Raw genomic sequence first — 19,102 nt, 5'->3', positions numbered from 1 at the left:
AATGACATACAGTAATACAAAAACAAATTACGGTACAACTAAAGCATATCTGATTGACTGTGACATCTTCCTACTTCGCCTTCCCCCATCTATCCTTAACTAAATTGTTGTGACGTTTAATAATCATAATAAACAGTCAAATTACTAAACTGTGGCTGTGCTGTCAGGGTGATTTAAAGCTGAGGAATAAAGCAGCAGAAAACAACAGGAGGAAAAGGCTGAACTAAAATGGGCTGCCTCACTCTAAAGCAACTACCCACACTAACTAACTGACTGACTCACTAAGTAACTAGGCCAAACCATAAGAGCACTGTTAGAGCAGGCTGGCATCATGAGGTGGTGAGGAAAGACCAGTGGGTTAGGCATTGAGCCTTCTTTCCTTGTTTCCTTTCTCCAATCCTTCTCTGTGACTTAGGCACATGGAAGGGAGTATGACTCATCACTACTCAACATACTGAATCCCAATGAGTCCAAAACTAATTTGCACACACACACACAATCCATATCCTCCCATCCACACGCACACACCCACCCACCCACGCAGGCACACATTGGTTTTGAGGATATAGATTACTGAGGGATTAAGGCTGGGTGAGGATTTTAGCCCGGATACTATTTTTGTTGTTGTCTTCCTCTGCAACCCCTGTGTGTGTGTGTGTGTGTGTGTGTGTGTGTGTGTGTGTGTGTGTGTGTGTGTGTGTGTGTGTGTGTGTGTGTGTGTGTGACCTACAAGGGGTGAGCTACCACCCTGCTGTCAAGAGAAAGAGCGAGAGAGGAGACCGAGGGGAATAGAGAGAAGAAAAAGAGCAAACAAGGGGGAGGGAAATAGAAAGTGTGTAGGGGGAGACAGGCAGAGCAGAGGCACTCACACGACAGCAGCAGAGAGCGAGAATGCACCCAGCGTGCTTGTGACCCAGCACAGCTCCATTCACATCCTAATGGACTTAACGCCTCTGATCCTTCCATCCGCCCTCCCGCCACCAGTACTCTTTCAGTCTCTCGCTCTCCTTCCTTTCCTCTCGCTCTCTACCTCTATCACTCAGGCACTCCACCAGGGCAGGGGAGAGGGAAGAAGGGAGACTAAGGGCCAAACTCCAGTACTCAGAGACACACACTGCCTGGCTGGGTCCACAATACATTGCACAGCAACGATCACAGCGAGGGGTCAGGGAGAAAATTGATTATTCCTTCAGACTGTCCTTCACTAAATTAATTGGTCACATTGTCACTGTATCAAATCAGTCAATGGTCTGATTCAGATCCCATACAGTAGCAGAGTATGGAGATAGACTATTTATCACTAAACACATGTGCCTGTGAATGCTCACACAGCAAAACAGAGATACTCAAAGCTGGCCCAGGGGGGCATTCGAAAAGATCGTCCAACCACCAACACCGAGTACTTTTACATGCACATCATTCGATATTAAAGTGATTATGCTATAAACCAGATTATGCAATACTCATGTAAAACTTTACTCCGTTTATCTTCTTTTTTTTAAAATTATTATTATTATTATTATTATTTATTTATTTATTTAAATCGGCCCACGGTCAAAATATAAATAAGCATACGCTGATTAAACCTCTTGATTCTAGCCATCCCGGATCCGGGATCGTGAATACAGCCTCAAGCTCATTACCATAACGCAACGTTAACTATTCATGAAAATCGCAAATGAAATGAAATAAATATGCTAGCTCTCAAGCTTAGCCTTTTGTTAACAACACTGTCATCTCAGATTTTCAAAATATGCTTTTCAACAATAGCAAAACATGCATGTGTAACAGTATTGATAGCTAGCGTAGCATTTAGCGTTAGCATCAGCAGGCAACATTTTCACAAAAACCAGAAAAGCATTCCAATAAAATAATTTACCTTTGAAGAACTTCAGATGTTTTCAATGAGGAGACTCTCAGTTAGATAGCAAATGTTCAGTTTTTCCTGAAAGATTATTTGTTTAGGAGAAATCGCTCCATTTGGTGAGTCACGTTTGGCTACCAAAAAAAAAACGAAAATTCAGTCATCAAAACGCCTCACTTTTTTCCAAATGAACTCCATAATATCGACTGAAACATGGTAAACGTTGTTTAGAATCAATCCTTGTTTAGAATCAATCCTCAATCCTCAAACCTTTCACATATCTCTTCAATGATATATCGTTCGTGGAAGTGTGTGTTCTCTTCTGAATCTCATGGGAAAATGCCTCCAGTTGAAGATTACGCACCAATTTAGACAAAGGACACCGGGCGGACCCCTGGTAAATGTAGTCTCTTATGGCCAATCCTCCAATGATATGCCTACAAATACGTCACAATGCTGCAGACAACTTGGGGAAACGACAGAAAGGGCAGGCTCATTCCTGGCGCACTCACAGCCATATAAGGAGACAATGGAAAACAGAGCCTCAAAAATTCTGCTCATTTCCTGTTTGAAGTTTCATCTTGGTTTCGCCTGTAGCATGAGTTCTGTGGCACTCACAGATAATATCTTTGCAGTTTTGGAAACGTCAGAGTGTTTGCTTTCCAAAGCTGTCAATTATATGCATAATTGAGCATCTTTTCGTGACAAAATATTGCGCTTAAAACGGGCACGTTTTTTCATCCATAAATTAAAAGAGCGCCCCCTATATCCAAGAAGTTAAACCTGATTTTCTGTAAACACCTTAAATCAGCATTCCAGCTGTGTATTTGATCTGGGCATGTGCTAGCACCAGCCAAGTGAGCCTCCCTCTTTAGTGCAAGTGAAGTGAGTTCGGAACAAATTAATGAATGCATCTTAGAAGTAGTTTTCACATACAAACTTTATATGTCTGAACTCAGAATCAAATATGCTTCCCAAAAATAACATTGTCGCTGTGGTAGAACATTTATTTTGATTTTCTGCATTTATCAGAGTGCCATCAGGTAGCGGGATTTCAAATGAGTCCATGTAAACACGACTATTAGGGAAAAGGATCTTCTTGCAAAGCATGTAAACGTTTTAAATCAAAACTATTATATTAAATCTGACTATCCACAATAAATCACATTATTGTGTGCATGTAACTGTACTCAATGATGTAGTGTTAACATAGATGCTTTTACTTGGGGCGTAGCTATGTCATTAGGTAGCCTATAGGGCCATAGAGCTAATAGCCAGGCAAGCAGACAGTGGCAGCGAAGAGCAACTCTGAGTGCTCTATATATACACTATCGTGTCATGAAGACATGCTCTGTGGCGTTACACATTTATGAATGAGGCATGTACCTTCTCAAGAGCATTGTGCAACCCTGTAGGCACTGCTACCCAAATCCCACTCCACTGCAGCATACCAATAACAACAGCAGAGAGCTATTGAAAACAGACTTCCACCTCCCAAATTGCAGTTCCTATGGCTTCCACTAGATGTCAACAGTCTTTATACATGGTGTCTGGCTTGTTTTTAGAAAAACCAACGAGGAATAGTTGTTTATCCTCGGGGAGCTCTATGGCAAAGCTAGTCTCATTGCGCGCGTGACCGAGGGAGCGCACTGCGATCTTTTCCTTTCCTATTGAAAATAGTCCGCTCCGTATGAAATATTGTTTATTTAGATATTAGAGTACTTAATAATGAATTAAAAACGTTGTTTGATTTGTTTGGACAAACTTAATTACCGTAATTGCTGGACTATTAAGCGCACCTGAATATAAACCGCACCCACTGAATTATTTAAAAAATATGTATTTTGTACATAAATAAGCCGCACATGTCTATAAGCCGCAGGGGCCTACCGGTACATTGAAACAAATGAACTTGGTCACTATCTTTCTCCTCCTGTGCACTGAAACCACTGAAGTCATCTCCTTCGGTGTCGGAGTTGAACAGCCTCAGAATTGCTTCATCCGATGTTGGATCGTTTTCATTGTCGCTCTCGTCACTTTCATCCGGAGGCAAATACCCCGCTGAGCTCATGCTGCCCCTTCAACACGCAGCAGTCCAGCCTTTCGAAACCCGTTGATGATAGTGGATTTTTTGACAATGCTCCACGCTGTCAGGACCCACTGGCAGACTTGACCATAAGTTGCTCTTCGCATACGGCCCGTTTTAGTGAAGGATTTCTCCCCACTTGTCATCCAAGCCTCCCACTGAACAAGGAGCGCCACCTTAAATGCACGATTGACACTGATGTCGAGTGGCTGCAAATACTTTGGGCCATCTGCTTTTCTTCCCTCTGAAAGCTTTTGTTGTCTTTTTGCACTGAGTCAGTTCCTCACGCTGCTGTTTCCAACGTCTTATCATCGACTCATTAAGGCCAAGCTCCCGTGCAGCAGCTCTATTTCCTTTTCCAACAGCCAGATCGATCGCCTTCAACTTGAAAGCTGTATCATATGCATTTCTCCGTGTCTTTGCCATGATGAGGGTGACAAAATTACTACCGTAATCAGAATGATGGGAAGTTTGAGCGCGCTCGATTTACGGCACATTATGTGACGGTGCTCAGTTTTTTGGCGGCATGAATCTTGTGAAAGCGGGAAAAATCCATAAATTAGTCGCATCATTGTATAAACCGCGAGGTTCAAAGCGTGGGAATAAAGTAGCGGCTTATAGTCCGGAAATTACGGTAGTCACTTTTGGAACTGCTATGTCTGCATTCTGAACAGGTGGATTACTGAACTCAATGATGCCTACTAAAAACGGACTATTTGGGGATATAAAAGGAATTTATCGAACAAAACGACCATTCATTGTGTTCCTGGGACTCTTGTGATTGCGATCAGGGGAAGTTTTTCAAAGGTAATTGACTTATTTTGTTGCCATTTGGGATTTTGTGATGCCTGTGCTTGTTTGGATAATATGCTGTTGTGGGGCGCTGACCTCAGATAATCGAATGCTGTGCTTTCGCCATAAAGCCTTTTTGAAATCCGACGATGCGGTTAGATTGCCAAGATTCTAAGCTAAAGAATCATGTATGATACTTATCATGTATGATATTATCATGAATGTTTAATATTGCGTTTACTGTATTTTGAATTTGGCGCTCTGCAATTTCACCGATGTTGGCAAGGTGGGTCGCTAGCGGAACACCTGCGCCCGAAAGGTTAAGGAAAAACCACATGAATTTCATGTGAAGCAATATGTGACAACGATCTCGTGAAATAAATGTGACAATAAGGATGCAACATTTCAACATGTGATATCGTTACACTACATGTGACAACATTTGAGCACGTGAAAACATGATCTTGTGATTTATTTATTTTTTACAACATGGGGATACAACATTTCAACATGTGATACCATGAAATTACATGACAGCATTTAAGCACATGCGAAAGCCAATTACCTAAGATGTCAAGCGTCCTTTAGAACACCATACTTTAAAAGGCGTAATTGACATTAATTCCATTTTTAAATAGTGATGGTACCCAGCAGGTTGTGTGTAGTTCCCGGTTTGTTCCAAGGACATCCCGAGGACGTTATTAGGATGTTCTCAGAACATTGTGTCATTGTCCCCTGGAGGTTGTCTAGTTGGGGTGAAAATACGGTAAATCTACAGCTAGTTTCTGTATTTGTACAGCTAAACTCAGGTGTTAATGTTAAAGGACAGTATGCTGCTGATTATTTGGGACTCAACCTCACTTGGGATTTGAACTCACAACCTCTTGGTACAGTAGCTAGCTACCTGAAGATCCTGCTGCGCCACCAGGCCTATGGACATAATGGAGATTGGCTATACATATATAGCCAAGAATATTTTTATGCACAATTTCAACTTGGTGATATTTCTATAAAATGACAGTATGCTTCTGTAATCTGATTTTAATTACTGTAAAAACTTGTATAATTTTGTACGGTGACCAAAATTGGGACTCCGCTTTAAATGGGATTTGAACTAATAACCCCTTGCTTGCTACCAACCTGTAATGTCCTGCTACAGCACAACTACACCATCAGATCTGTGAGCATAAAATATATGGCCACAGACATATTGGCAAAAATGCATTCCTGCACTTTGCTAAAAACCTGCCCAGATTCAAGTAAATATTTGTACAATTGTCACCACATTATATCAACATAAAACTAGCAGTGATCAAGGACACTTGACAGAGTATACAATAATTATTTGTGGATTTAAACTTGCAACCTCTTGGTTGGGAGTGCCTCGTTCTTTCTGCAGTGCCACCAGGTTCATACTTATTACTTGGAACATATATTAACACAGTCTCAAAAAATAAGGCTATGGTTAGGGTACAGTGTTGTTCCCTGGGGTACAAAAAGGGAAACTTCCCAGCTACACATATAAACTCACATGGTACAGTTCGGTACCTTGTAGGTATTGGACATTTTTCTACCCATTATCTTGAATATAAGGTACGCTCATCACTGTGCTTTAAAATATAGCTAGGGGCAATGTACTGATTGGGGCTCATTAGCATATTTGGGGGTGTTGTAAAACAAATGTGTGTTTGTGCCAACCGTCAGTGGAAGTGTTGGAGCAATTTGAGTGTTTGATGGTTATGCTGATGCAAGTAAAGAAAATCTTAACACTGTTTTGCAAACTTTAAGAGAATGTGCCAATAAGGAGTTGCACTGTAAAGAGGTTATTATAAAAAAAATTATAACTTAATGGCAACTTGTTGCTGTGAATTTGTCAATTCTTAACTGGAAACTACTGGTCAGTAAGTTATTCTAACAAGGTCACAATAACTTACTGACAAAACATTGCCAATAACCTACAAGACACTTGCTGCCACTAGCAATCCTTGCCAGTAACCTACTGTGCCTTCACTGACATTTCTGTTGACAACATGCACATTACTTGCTGATTGGCAGCATACTGTAGCAGTGTCAGCCTTTCATAAGATTGCAGGAGTGGCTTTTTAGAGGTGTCGCTTCAGCTAGCTCTTTTTGGTCCCCCATGAGAGGGAATGTCATCCCAGTTAATGTGCTCTGTTGTAATCTGTTCATAAACATTAATCTTGTACACTGTCAGTGCATGTGATACCAAAGAGCCATGTTATTGTAATACTCACTTTCCTACCAGACTGTCAGGTCAGTGAACATGGAGATTAGGTACAGTAAATTACTGTGAATTTCACAATAACCCACATACAATTAGTTAATAGCATGTAAATTACTGTGAATTTCACAATAACCCACATGCAATTAGTTAATAGCAAGTTATTGAAAAAAAGAAGAAGATTAACTTCATATGAAAACAGCTGCCTTTAAATATTTTGGAAGTAGCAGCTCTTGATTGCCACAAGTTCTTACAAAGATTGCAGAAATGACAGTGTCAAAAGTGGTGCTCAACCATCAACATAACAATAAAACCGATATTAGCTAAAAATGCCAACATCGGCCTGATGTCTAGTTTAAAGCTGATGTACAAAATTGATGCCAAGGCTGACGTGCAAACAAAATCTCCACCCCGCTGACCCTCAACACTGGGGCCCCACAAGGATGCGTTCTCAGCCCTCTTCTCTACTCCCTGTTCACCCATAACTGCGTGGTCATGCACACCTCCAACTCAATCATCAAGTTTGCAGACAACACTACAGTAGTAGGCTTGAATACCAACAACGATGAGACGGCCTACAGGGTTGAGGTGAGGGCCCTCGGAGTGTGGTGTCAGGAAAATAACCACTCACTCAACGTCAACAAAACAAATGAGATAATCGTGGACATCAGGAAACAGCAGAGGAAGCACCCCCCTCCACGTCGATGGGACAGTAGTAGAGAAGGTGTAAAGTTAAGTTCCGGCATACACATCACAGACAAACTGAAATGGTCACCGCACAGCAGCTCCTCTTCAACCTCAGGAGGCTGAAGAAATTTGACTTGTCGCCTAAAACACTAACTTTTATAGATGCACAATCGAGAGATTCCTGTCGGGCTGTATCACCACCTGGTATAGCAACTGCTCCGCCCACAACCGCAAGGCTCTCCAGAGTGGTAATGCGGTCTGCACAACACATCACCGGAGGCAAACTACATGCACTCCAGGACATCTACAGCACCCGATGTCACAGGGAGGCCAAAAAGATAATCAAGGACAACAACCACCCGAGCCACTGCCTGTTCACCCCGCTATAATCCAGAAGGCAAGGTCAGTACAGGTGCATCAAGGCTGGGACCGAGAGGTTGAAAAACAGCTTCTACCGCAAGGCCATCAGACTGAAAAACAGCCATCACTAACAGAGTGGCTGCTACCAACAGACTCAAATCTCTGGCCACTTTAATAAAAGGTATCACTAGTCACTTTAAATAACGCTACTTTAATAATGTCTACATATCCTACATTACTCATCTCATATGTATATACTGTATTCTATACCATCTACTGCATCTTGCCAATGCTGCTGGGCAATCGCTCATCCATACACATTTATATTTACACTACCGTTCAAACATTTGGGGTCACTTCAAAATGTCCTTGTTTTTGAAAGAAAAGCAAAAAACATTGTCCAATAAAATAACATCAAATTGATCAGAAATACAGTGTAGACATTGTTAATGTTATAAATGACTGGTGGAGCTGGAAACGGCAGATTTTATTATTTTCAACAACCATCAGTCCTGTGTTCCAAATGTGTTAGCTAATCCAAGTTTATAATTTTAAAAGGCTAATTGATCATTAGAAAACCCTTTTGCAATTATGTCAGCACAGCTGAAAACTGTAGTACTGATTAAAGAAGCAATAAAACTGGCCTTCTTTAGACCAGTTGAGTATCTGGAGCATCAGCATTTGTGGGTTTGATTACAGGCTCAAAATGGCCAGAAACAAAGACCATTATTCTCAAACTCGTCAGTCTATCCTTGTTCTGAGAAATTAAGGCTATTCCATGCGAGAAAATGCCAAGAAACTGTAGATCTCGTACAACGCTGTGTACTACTCCCTTCACAGAACAGCGCAAACTGTCTAACCAGAATAGAAAGAGGAGTGGGAGGCCCCAGTGCACAACTGAGCAAGAGGACAAGTACATTAGTGTGTCTAGTTTGAGAAACAGACGCCTCACAAGTCATCAACTGGCAGCTTCATTAAATAGTACCTGCAAAACACCAGTCTCAACGTCAACAGTGAAGAGGATATTGGACTCCTGGTTGAGACTGAACAAATGAACAACAAAACAGCACAGCAAGTATGTGAAAGAAATAGGTTTTGATTATGTTTTACTGGTAATGGGGACATACGTAAATGCCAACAATATAACTTTTTGGTCAGTGTGTGTTTCAACTATTTAACTGTACTAGAACGCTTAAAAAAGGCCACAACAATTTTAAATAAATCGGTATCATTTTTTTTTTGTCAAGGAAAATATAATATCGGTGCATCCCTATTTGAGAGTAGTGGATATATATTCTTGGTAACAAATAACTATCTTGTGGAACTGCTGAGACATTAATGCACTCCAGACCAAAAGGTTGCAAGTTCAAATCCTGAGAGCATTTATGCACACATAGGCATAGATTCTAAATCAGATCTGCATCAGCTATGAGGGTTTCGGCAATCACATGTTTACATTTGATTTAATCTTGAATTTAAAGTCAAGTGTCCCTGAGCACAGCTACTTTTTCATTGGTGTTGTCAGATAATTGCATTATTATTTACTTGAAACCTTTAGCAAAGTGCAGAAATGTATTGTGAAGTGAAAATGCACAGGTGCCAATATATCCTCCAAACACAGTCTTCAAGGGCATGATCACTTTTATACAACATACTCAAATAACAATTGACGTATTTTAATTAAAAACATTTTTTTGATTCATTTATTCATACCATTTCATCCTTCCACGAGATATAGTCCCAACACAAATCTAGGGTTACTACCCAAGCCGGTTGGTCGTTCATTCTATCCGTTCGGTTGCCAGAGACGCGACCCAGTTCAGTCTTTTTGTTCTGTATCTATGGACGCGACCCAGTTGTTTGTTCTAAATGTTCCATTGTCATACTGGCTGGCAATCTTCTTTTCCCTTCTTTGCTAGCTAGCCAACTACGGCTAACTTACGGTCACGTCAAAAACTGCAGCCTGAATAACAGCAAAGTAGCTGCATTTGAATTTGTTCAAGCTGTATTCTAGTGACATTTATTTGGATACATCCATAACAATGAGCTAATGAGGTGTGATTTCGCCTGGCATTGAGAATGTGCTCACTCGTCAGGACACTGTTGTTCCGAGGAGCTAGCCAACAACACAGCTACAGGAACACAATCACTTCAAACTGAAAAGCTGGAAAGACTGCAAATTAGCTGCGTTTTATTTTACCTTTTTTCAATTGACCTTTTTTTTTGTACAGTGGGGAGAACAAGTATTTGATACACTGCCGATTTTGCAGGTTTTCCTACTTACAAATCATGTAAAGGTCTGTAATTTTTATCATAGGTGCACTTCAACTGTGAGAGACGGAATCTAAAACAAAAATCCAGAAAATCACATTGTATGATTAAGTAATTAATTTGCATTTTATTGCATGACATAAGTATTTGATACATCAGAAAAGCAGAACTTAATATTTGGTACAGAAACCTTTGTTTGCAATTACAGAGATCATACGTTTCCTGTAGCTCTTGACCAGGTTTGCACACACTGCAGCAGGGATTTTGGCCCACTCCTCCATACAGACCCCCTCCAGATCCTTCAGGTTTCGGGGCTGTCACTGGGCAATACGGACTTTCAGCTCCCTCCAAAGATTTTCTATTGGGTTCAGGTCTGGAGACTAGCTAGGCCACTCCAGGACTTTGAGATGCTTCTTACGGAGCCACTCCTTAGTTGCCCTGGCTGTGTGTTTCGGGTCGTTGTCATGCTGGAAGACCCAGCCACGACTCATCTTGTCACGTTCTGACCTTAGTTCCTCTGTTATGTCTTTGTTTTAGTATGGTCAGGGTGTGAGTTGGGTGGGTTGTCTATGTTCCATTTTCTATGTTGTGGTTTTGCATTTGGCCTGGTATGGTATGGTTCTCAATCAGAGGCAGGTGTTGTTAGTTGTTTGATTGAGAATCATACTTAGGTAGCCTTTTCCCACTTGTGTTTCGTGGGTGTTTATTTTCCGTGTCAGTGTTTGTTTCCACACGGAACTGTTTCGGTTTTGTTGTCACATTGTAGTTTATTGTTTTGTTCAGTGTTCTTATTAAAAACCAAGATGAACACTTACCACGCTGCGTATTGGTCCGATCCTTGCTACTCCTCCTCAGAAGAGGAAGAGGAAAGCCGTTACACATCTTCAATGCTCTTACTGAGGGGAGGAGGTTGTTGGCCAAGAGCTCGCGATACATGGCCCCATCCATCCTCCCCTCAATACGGTGCAGTCGTCCTGTCCCCTTTGCAGAAAAGCATCCCCAAAGAATGATGTTTCCACCTCCATGCTTCACGGTTGGGAAGGTGTTCTTGGGGTTGTACTCATCCTTCTTCCTCCAAACACGGCAAGTGGAGTTTAGACCAAAAAGCTCTATTTTTGTCTCATCAGACCACATGACCTTCTCCCATTCCTCCTCTGGATCTTCCAGATGGTCATTGGCAAACTTCAGACGGGCCTGGACATGCGCTGGCTTGAGCAGGGGACCTTGCTCCATGACGGCGTAGTGTGTTACTAATGGTTCTCTTTGAGACTGTGGTCCAAGCTCTCTTCAGGTCATTGACCTGGTCCTGCCATGTAGTTCTGGGCTGATCTCTCACCTTCCTCATGATCATTGATGCCCCACGAGGGGAGATCTTGCATGGAGGGTGATTGACCATCATCTTGAACTTCTTCCATTTTCTAATAATTGCGCCAACAGTTGTTGCCTTCTCACCAAGCTGCTTGCCTATTGTCCTGTAGCCCATCACAGCCTTGTGTAGGTCTACAATTTTATCCCTGATGTCCTTACACAGCTCTCTGGTCTTGGCCATTGTGGAGAGGTTGAAGTCTGTTTGATTGAGTGTGTGGACAGGTGTCTTTAATACAGGTAACGAGTTCAAACAGGTGCAGTTAATACAGGTAATGAGTGGAGAACAGGAGGGCTTCTTAAAGAAAACCTAACAGGTCTGTGAGAGCCGGAATTCTTACTGGTTGGTAGGTGATCAAATACTTATGTCATGCAATAAAATGCAAATGAATTACTTAAAAATCATACAATGTGATTTTCTGGATTTTTGTTTTATATTCCATCTCTCACAGTTGAAGTGTACCTATGATTTAAAAAATTACAGACCTCTACATGCTTTGTAAGTAGGGAAACCTGCAAAATCGGCAGTGTATCAAATACTTGTTCTCCCCACTGTTTATATCCATAAAAATGACGCCAGCTGATTCATGATGTAGACTGGTTGAGAAACGCTCCCTGCCTTTGTCTCGTCCTGACACATTCATTAATATGGGACAGCAGAAAATCTAAATCCAATATTGACACAATGTTGCAAATATTGGAGAGACAGCTAGGTTTAGACAAATCTCCACTGTTGAAAATGAAATGTTAGTCTAAAAGAAATAGTAAAGATCAAGTTTATAACTTGCCTGGCTGGGTTGATGAGACAGTGGATTGCGCAGTCAGATGGAACAGAGTAAAGAGGCATTTTAACGTCATAGATTTAGTCGGTGGTAACTTGTAGAATAGACACCGGCTGGAACGCGGTTTTAACCAATTCAGGATTAGACCCACAAATGGGAGCTGGACCAAGGCACCCAGCAGCCAACACCAGACAAACATTAACCCATAAATTCATAGGAGTATGATCTATGAACTTTAATCCAAAGACAGGTAGCCTATGAAAATTCCCCACCAGATGTAGATGAAAACTATAAGAGATGTACTGTTGTTGACGTATCAGAGAGTAGCAAACCTCCCTTTACTTCAAACATAGCTAGGCACAGAAGGCTATATAACAAAGTGCAACTATGCTTCTTCAAGAGGCACCTGGGTACTAGTGAGTGACCTTAGTGATAAAACAAGAGCTCCATCAGATCCCATTAGACCATGTAAAGTTGACGTAAGTTTGATGTAAGGTTGGTTGACTCCCTGTAGAGTGGGACTTGGCAGAATCGGAGGCCACTCGGTGACACAGCTCTGTAATTCCTAAAAGGGTGTCAACATGAGCTCTAGATTGAATTAACTGCCTAACGGTGTCCACTTCTATTCAACCTCCTCTTCTCAGCCAGCCAGGGTTTATAGGGCTTACATTTATAATATCTGATCACAGATCAGCCAAGGATTTCCTCTGGAAAAATGTGTAGCAGTGGGGGAAAGGTTGAACGGGAGATCTCTCCCCCTCTTGTTTTGGGGTTCCGGAGTTCCCCCAGATACGTTTTATGTAGAAGGACTGAGAAGCTCAGTTCGTGACATTTTTTAAAAGGTCATTCTACTCCAAAACGAATTAAAATAAAAACTGTGCTGACATCTAAAATAAAACGTCCACCTCCAGAAATGAGCCCAATAATATATTGGTAAAACATTGGACCATGCATGTAGACTGTGCACGGTTCATATTATCAGGTATGCTATTAGCAATAAGCATTATCACCTGAAGCCCAACTGATGCGGCATTATGGCTATAAACAAATAGGCTGAAGCATGGGGTTGCCTATCTGCATTTAACCGATTGGGCTCATCATTAGCTGGATCTAAATGTAATCTTTTAATTAGTTAGCATCCTATTGATTAATTTTATGTCCCAAAAATGTGCATAAACACAGTGATGTACGCCTACCTATTAGGGTAACTCCCCACCCGGGGTAAATGCCTGCCTGTACTTCTTACAAAAAACACTATTTTTTTTTCTCCCACTTCCCTGGTTGCCACTAATCTTGCTTGACTAAAAATGTAATCTGTCTTATCACAATTTAAGTCACTACAGGAAAAGAATTGAGGTAAAGTCACATTTTACCCCAAGTTACCCCACGACTGACCTGTGTTACATTTAGCCCTACTCTCCCCTATGCACTCAAGGCGATTGGGGAGCAGTAACGTGCTTAACCATGACACTACTAAAAACCCAGGGTTTAAAATGGTGCAGGTCTCACATATTTACAAATTTAGAAATAAATAAAAGTAGGAATGGAATGCTGGGAACCTACAGTTTTTATTTTTACAAAGGCAATTAATACTGCAGTTTTCAGCCTCCCGAGTGGTGCAGTGGTCTAAGGCAGTGCTAGCTGTGCCACTAGAGATTCTGGGTTCGAGTCCAGGCTCTGTTGCAAACGGGAAACTCATAGGGCGGCGCACAATTGGCCCAGCGTCACCCGGGTTAGGGGAGAGTTTGGCCTGCAGGGACGTCCTTGTCCGTTCGCGCACTTGTGACTCCTGTGGCGGGCCGGGCGCAGCGCGCACACTGACATGGTCGCCGGATGTACAGTGTTTTCTTCCGAAACATTAGTGCGGCTGGCTTCCGGGTTAAGTTGGCATTGTGTCAAGAAGCAGTGCGGCTTGGGTTGTGCTTGGGCTGGGTTGTATGTTTCAGAGAACACACGGTTCTCGACCTTCGCCAGAGGTGAGACAAGACTAACTACCAATTGGATACCACGAAATTGGGGAGAAAGAAAAATTGCAAGAATTGTTGTTGGTTGTCAGAATGCAGGTTTCCCTCCCTATGGCATGCGTAGCTTGAATGCACCTCGAGAGGAATGTTTCTCTCTCATAAAACACACAAGTCGTCTAGGTAAATAGTCTATTCTACTATGGTGTTGTCTGATTTTTCTAATTATTACTAGTTTTGTTGACTGAGGAAAAGTAAATGTGGACTGTACTAGCATCAAAGTGCACCTTAACAGAAATATTTGTTTATGTTTAATATTTTCGGGGCATGGCGGCAATGATTTTCCTGTGGCGCAGCGGCAGTTAAATGAGTGCAGTGGAAACCTGGATCAGCCAACAAGGGCTTTAGAAAGGTGTTACACAGTTATCACAGATCTGTGGAGTGTTGAGTGTCCAAACAGACAAGATGACACAGAGGTGTCCACTGTCAACACGTTCCCTCACCTCATCAACGCTAACTTCTTTCATTGCTTGCTGACAGACGTGAGTTGTTTATTCAAGGTAATTTGTCTACTTTGTTTGAAAAGGCTTATAGTCCTTGTAAAATGGTTGAACACAGACAAAAATATTGCTCTTTTCAAAAATAGGAGATATGGTGATTTCAACAAGGGGACACGCAACAGAGGCTGTTTTGCAAAGGCAGGGGTGTAGCATTAACAGTGTGGTTGTGATCAGTGCTTTGAACAGCACAGAGACAGGGGCTGTCAGGCAGACGCTCTACTCTGCTCACCCTGAAATAATATTTGATGCCAGCCGCAGCTCCTTTGAATGCAACTTTGGAAACCAAAAGAAGAAAATAATTTTTGAAAAGGGTATTTAGTTTCTGTTTCTCACCCCAAGTTTTTTCTTTTGTTTATCAAAGAGAATATCATCACAAAATGTTAAATAACTCACCGACACACTGCAGGACTACCATGAGGCTAGACAAAAAAGGTGACACGCAGATCGGCAGGACAGGCAAACAGACAGCACAATTGCAGTCCCATCACACATCTCCCCAAACAAAATAAATGAAGCACACCACACAGCTCAGCTTAAACACACAAACACCTGCGAGGACAATACCATAGCTGCCACTAGACACACACAGGCGCGCACACACGCACTCACACCTGACACGGTCCACTTCCATAGCTGGCAGGGTGCTAGACACACAGCGGGAGGGTAAACAGGAGTAGTGGTTTCACTACAACACAGGGCCTGTCTCTCTCTGGCACATAAACAGACTGATACTGTACTGACTGGCAGGATATGTGGTACTTTTATCTGCCCAATACGCACTGTCAGTCCGCTCACCACAACCACACGCACAGGCATACCACACACAAACACTTCATAAAAATAAATCAGTCATAATGAACTCTTATTTAAAAACACAGGCCTACTGTTATTTGTCTAATTGAGAACATAGTTGTCTGGACCAATATTAGACTTGACCGATACAGTAACTTCAGAAGCCCCTGCCCACCATAGACTGTATATTTAAAGCTGCACACACACACACACACTCAGTTTGCCTGTTATAGAAAGGGAGAGAAAATGTGTAGTCTGCCACAAAAGTGAGATCTCGCACTGAACCCTTCCATTGACATTTTTCAGTGAAAGGCTTCACAGAGAGAATCCTGAAATCTCTATTTGAGGAAAGACCACACAACAGAGGAGATAGGACAGATGGAATTTCATGTTGGGTGGGGGATAATAGCCATTTCAGCTTAAAGTTTGTGTTCACCTTTTCAACTAGGCCCATCTCTAGACACTATGACAATCATTCACAATAATCAACAGTAAAATACTTACAGTAGTCAAAGTGGTAAGCCATAATGTAGTTTTTTTTTTATATACAAAATACAATAACCTAATAGTTTGTAATAACTGGTGGACTCTGGAATTGCTGAAGGTCAAAAGTAACAAATTTATTTGCTTATTTTTAGACCTATTGTTTGGAACAATATACAGTACTATTCCAACACATAACATGTCCTGAGTGGGCTCCTTGATACTTTTAATGATATGACCCATGTTATTCATATAAATTGACACTATAGGTAATTAACCAATTTACAGCCCTCCTTTAGGATCGCACATTCAGCTAATTTATCAGCAGAGGGAGTTCCCTTTAAATCCATTTTGTTGGTGGTGCTCATAAAATGTATCAAAACTTCAGAATTAGCAGAAAGCCCACTCTGGAAATGTGATGGACTTGTCTAGTATATTGTTCCAATCAATTTACCTTCAAGTGAACAAAATCAAAAAGGGTAGTTTTGATGTTGAATAAATTAATGTGCACATTTGTATTTGAGAATCCAGACATAGGTATATTCTATATGATAACCTACTCCTTATAGAATGTGCTCTATGACACTAAGATGCATGTATCATAGGGTCTTACAGGACCCTACTTTCATCATGATTTTCTCAAACATGGTTTGTTTTACAAATGTAAAAAGCATTCCAGAACATACTTCCTCTCAATGAAATGTATATGTGAGAATTGCCAGCACAATCGGAGAAATACAAAATATGTTCTGCTCCAGCTGGCATGGAATCGCCCTGTAACATTACATGTCATTGGGGAAACCCCTACGCCCCACCCAACCTATCACAATCCAAAAATTCCAGGATATTGCTCGAACAAACCGCTGCACGGACATTTCGGTTTAATGCAGTTGTGGAACTGACTAGGTATCCCTCCCGAGTTCAATGAACAGCGCCTACCCCGAAACTAGGGGGCGGGGTACTCGTGTGTGATAGCAATCTAACTACTGCAGAGGACCTATGTCAAAGCAGTGTGTGTACTTATGTGCACAGAGGCAGCGGAACGCCAATGTTGACCGACGGAGTAATCGTTAAGCTATTATTCTTGCCAAAAAAAGGATCCAGTGAGTGGGATCGGGATATCAAATCCAAGCTCAGTAAAATGTAAAATAAACAACGATTATACTCCACGGCTAGCTATACGGACTACAGCTGCACCAAAATACAGCTCCATTTTGTCATGCATCCAAATAAGATGTATTTCAACAGTCATCTGTATTGGTTGGCCTATATAACTAGCAATCTAAAATAAATCCGACAGAAATTTTAAATGACACGCTCGAGTACAAAATTACGTTACATCGCAAGCGCCCCACACTAAAAACGAGCCAATCTGAAATAATCACCTATGAATAACAATACTAATTTAGCAAGCAACATAAATTAATTCAGTAACAGTATATCTTAGCAAACATGCTGAAAATAGATAACGTGAGAATTTATTCTCATTCATTTAAATATAATATTCGAGTCTGTGACACTGACAGAATCTGGCTCGTGCTGCTCTGCTTTGCCAGGCTAGCTGCAGCTTGCGTACAAGACATGAATTATTCAAATCAAAAAACTGTTTTCTACACAGCGAGAAAATGCTGCAAGTTACACCTTCGTGACCATATTTTATTTAGCGTATACAAACTATTGAAACGGTTCAAATGGCAAAACAACACATACAGAGGGCAACATCGGTAAATCACTAGGAGTATAGGAGTCGAGGAATACGGTCAAGTAGTAATGTTACAGTAGCGAGCTAACGTTGACCGTTTGACAGGCTAGAGAAGCCGATGCAAGACAGCCACAACTCATCTAGCTAGCTGGCCACAACCCGGTGGAGAGCAAGACAGCACTGACAATCACATAAAATGAACACACAAAGGTAGCCGGAGATGGCATCAAACGATTTAGATATATTTAGAAATTACCCGTTAGAATTCCGACTCGAATTTGGTGGTCGTGGTTGGTTAAAATCATCCCTTCCGACGCCATGTTTACCACCGCTCTCGCCCGCACTGGGGATCCAGAGAGAATCGATAGCAGAGCACATCGAACCAGGGGAGGAGGCGGGATGAGGAATACATGGGGTTTCCACTAGTTACCACAGCCACACAAAAAAAAAAATCGTTATATCGTAAAAATTCATGAAAACAAATATTTGCATTTTGCTCTTAATTTAAGGTTAGGGTTAGGAATACGGTTAACAGTGTTTTCAAGGTTAGGGTTAAGCTTAGGTTTAAAAACACATTTTAGGAAGAAAATGTATATAAATGGGCGGGGTTTATGACTTTGTGTATGTGGTAACTAGTGACGACCAAGGCAACCAGGCAGGAGAAGCCGAGTTCAGACCATGCAGAAACACGATGTTCATAGATACATTTATATTTAGAACTAACCCACACTTCTTTACTGTGCGTGGGCGCTCAGAAATTAGTGTAAATATACAGTATATGCGTGCATTATTGCGGAAATACTTACAAGTACGCTGTATCCGAAATGGGAGGTGCCTACAGGCCTAATGCGCATAATGAAATGCCTTAGTGGTCTCCTCGCTGTGAGTGTACTACTGTTTTGTCCAACAGGCCTGGGATTTTATGGCACAGTTGGTAGGTAGCGCGGAGTCACTGGGCTGCATGTGAGAATACTACTGTTTCTTCACAGCTAGCTACAACGCATGTGCCACTGTTTCTCAGTGTTGTAGTGGTACCCGGAGAAATGGGTATAACCTACTATATTTTGCCAACAACTTACCAAACGGCCTTCCTAGCGAAGTAAAGACGCCCTGAGTGAAACAGTTTTCCTAATAGTTTTTGCAGGGTTTCACTGT

At 41.6% G+C, this 19,102-nt stretch overlaps 1 protein-coding gene across 16 annotated transcripts in view; it reads right to left on the bottom strand.

Annotated features, from left to right (window-relative positions):
- The window catches only part of LOC112261561 (gephyrin), a 117,949-nt gene extending 99,623 nt beyond the window's left edge, over positions 1-18,326 (bottom strand). For all 16 annotated transcript variants that reach the window (XM_042329881.1, XM_042329886.1, XM_042329884.1 and 13 more), the window contains exon 1: positions 18,204-18,326. In XM_042329881.1, coding sequence (XP_042185815.1) covers positions 18,204-18,267 — 64 coding nt within the window. In that variant the 5' untranslated portion in view covers positions 18,268-18,326. The remainder of the gene's footprint in view (positions 1-18,203) is intronic.
- Between the last annotated feature and the right edge of the window lie 776 nt (positions 18,327-19,102).

The sequence above is a fragment of the Oncorhynchus tshawytscha genome, linkage group LG11 (genome assembly GCF_018296145.1).
Source record: "Oncorhynchus tshawytscha isolate Ot180627B linkage group LG11, Otsh_v2.0, whole genome shotgun sequence".
In the NCBI taxonomy this organism is placed as follows: Eukaryota; Metazoa; Chordata; class Actinopteri; order Salmoniformes; family Salmonidae; genus Oncorhynchus; species Oncorhynchus tshawytscha.
This window is presented reverse-complemented; position numbering and strand designations above follow the sequence as displayed.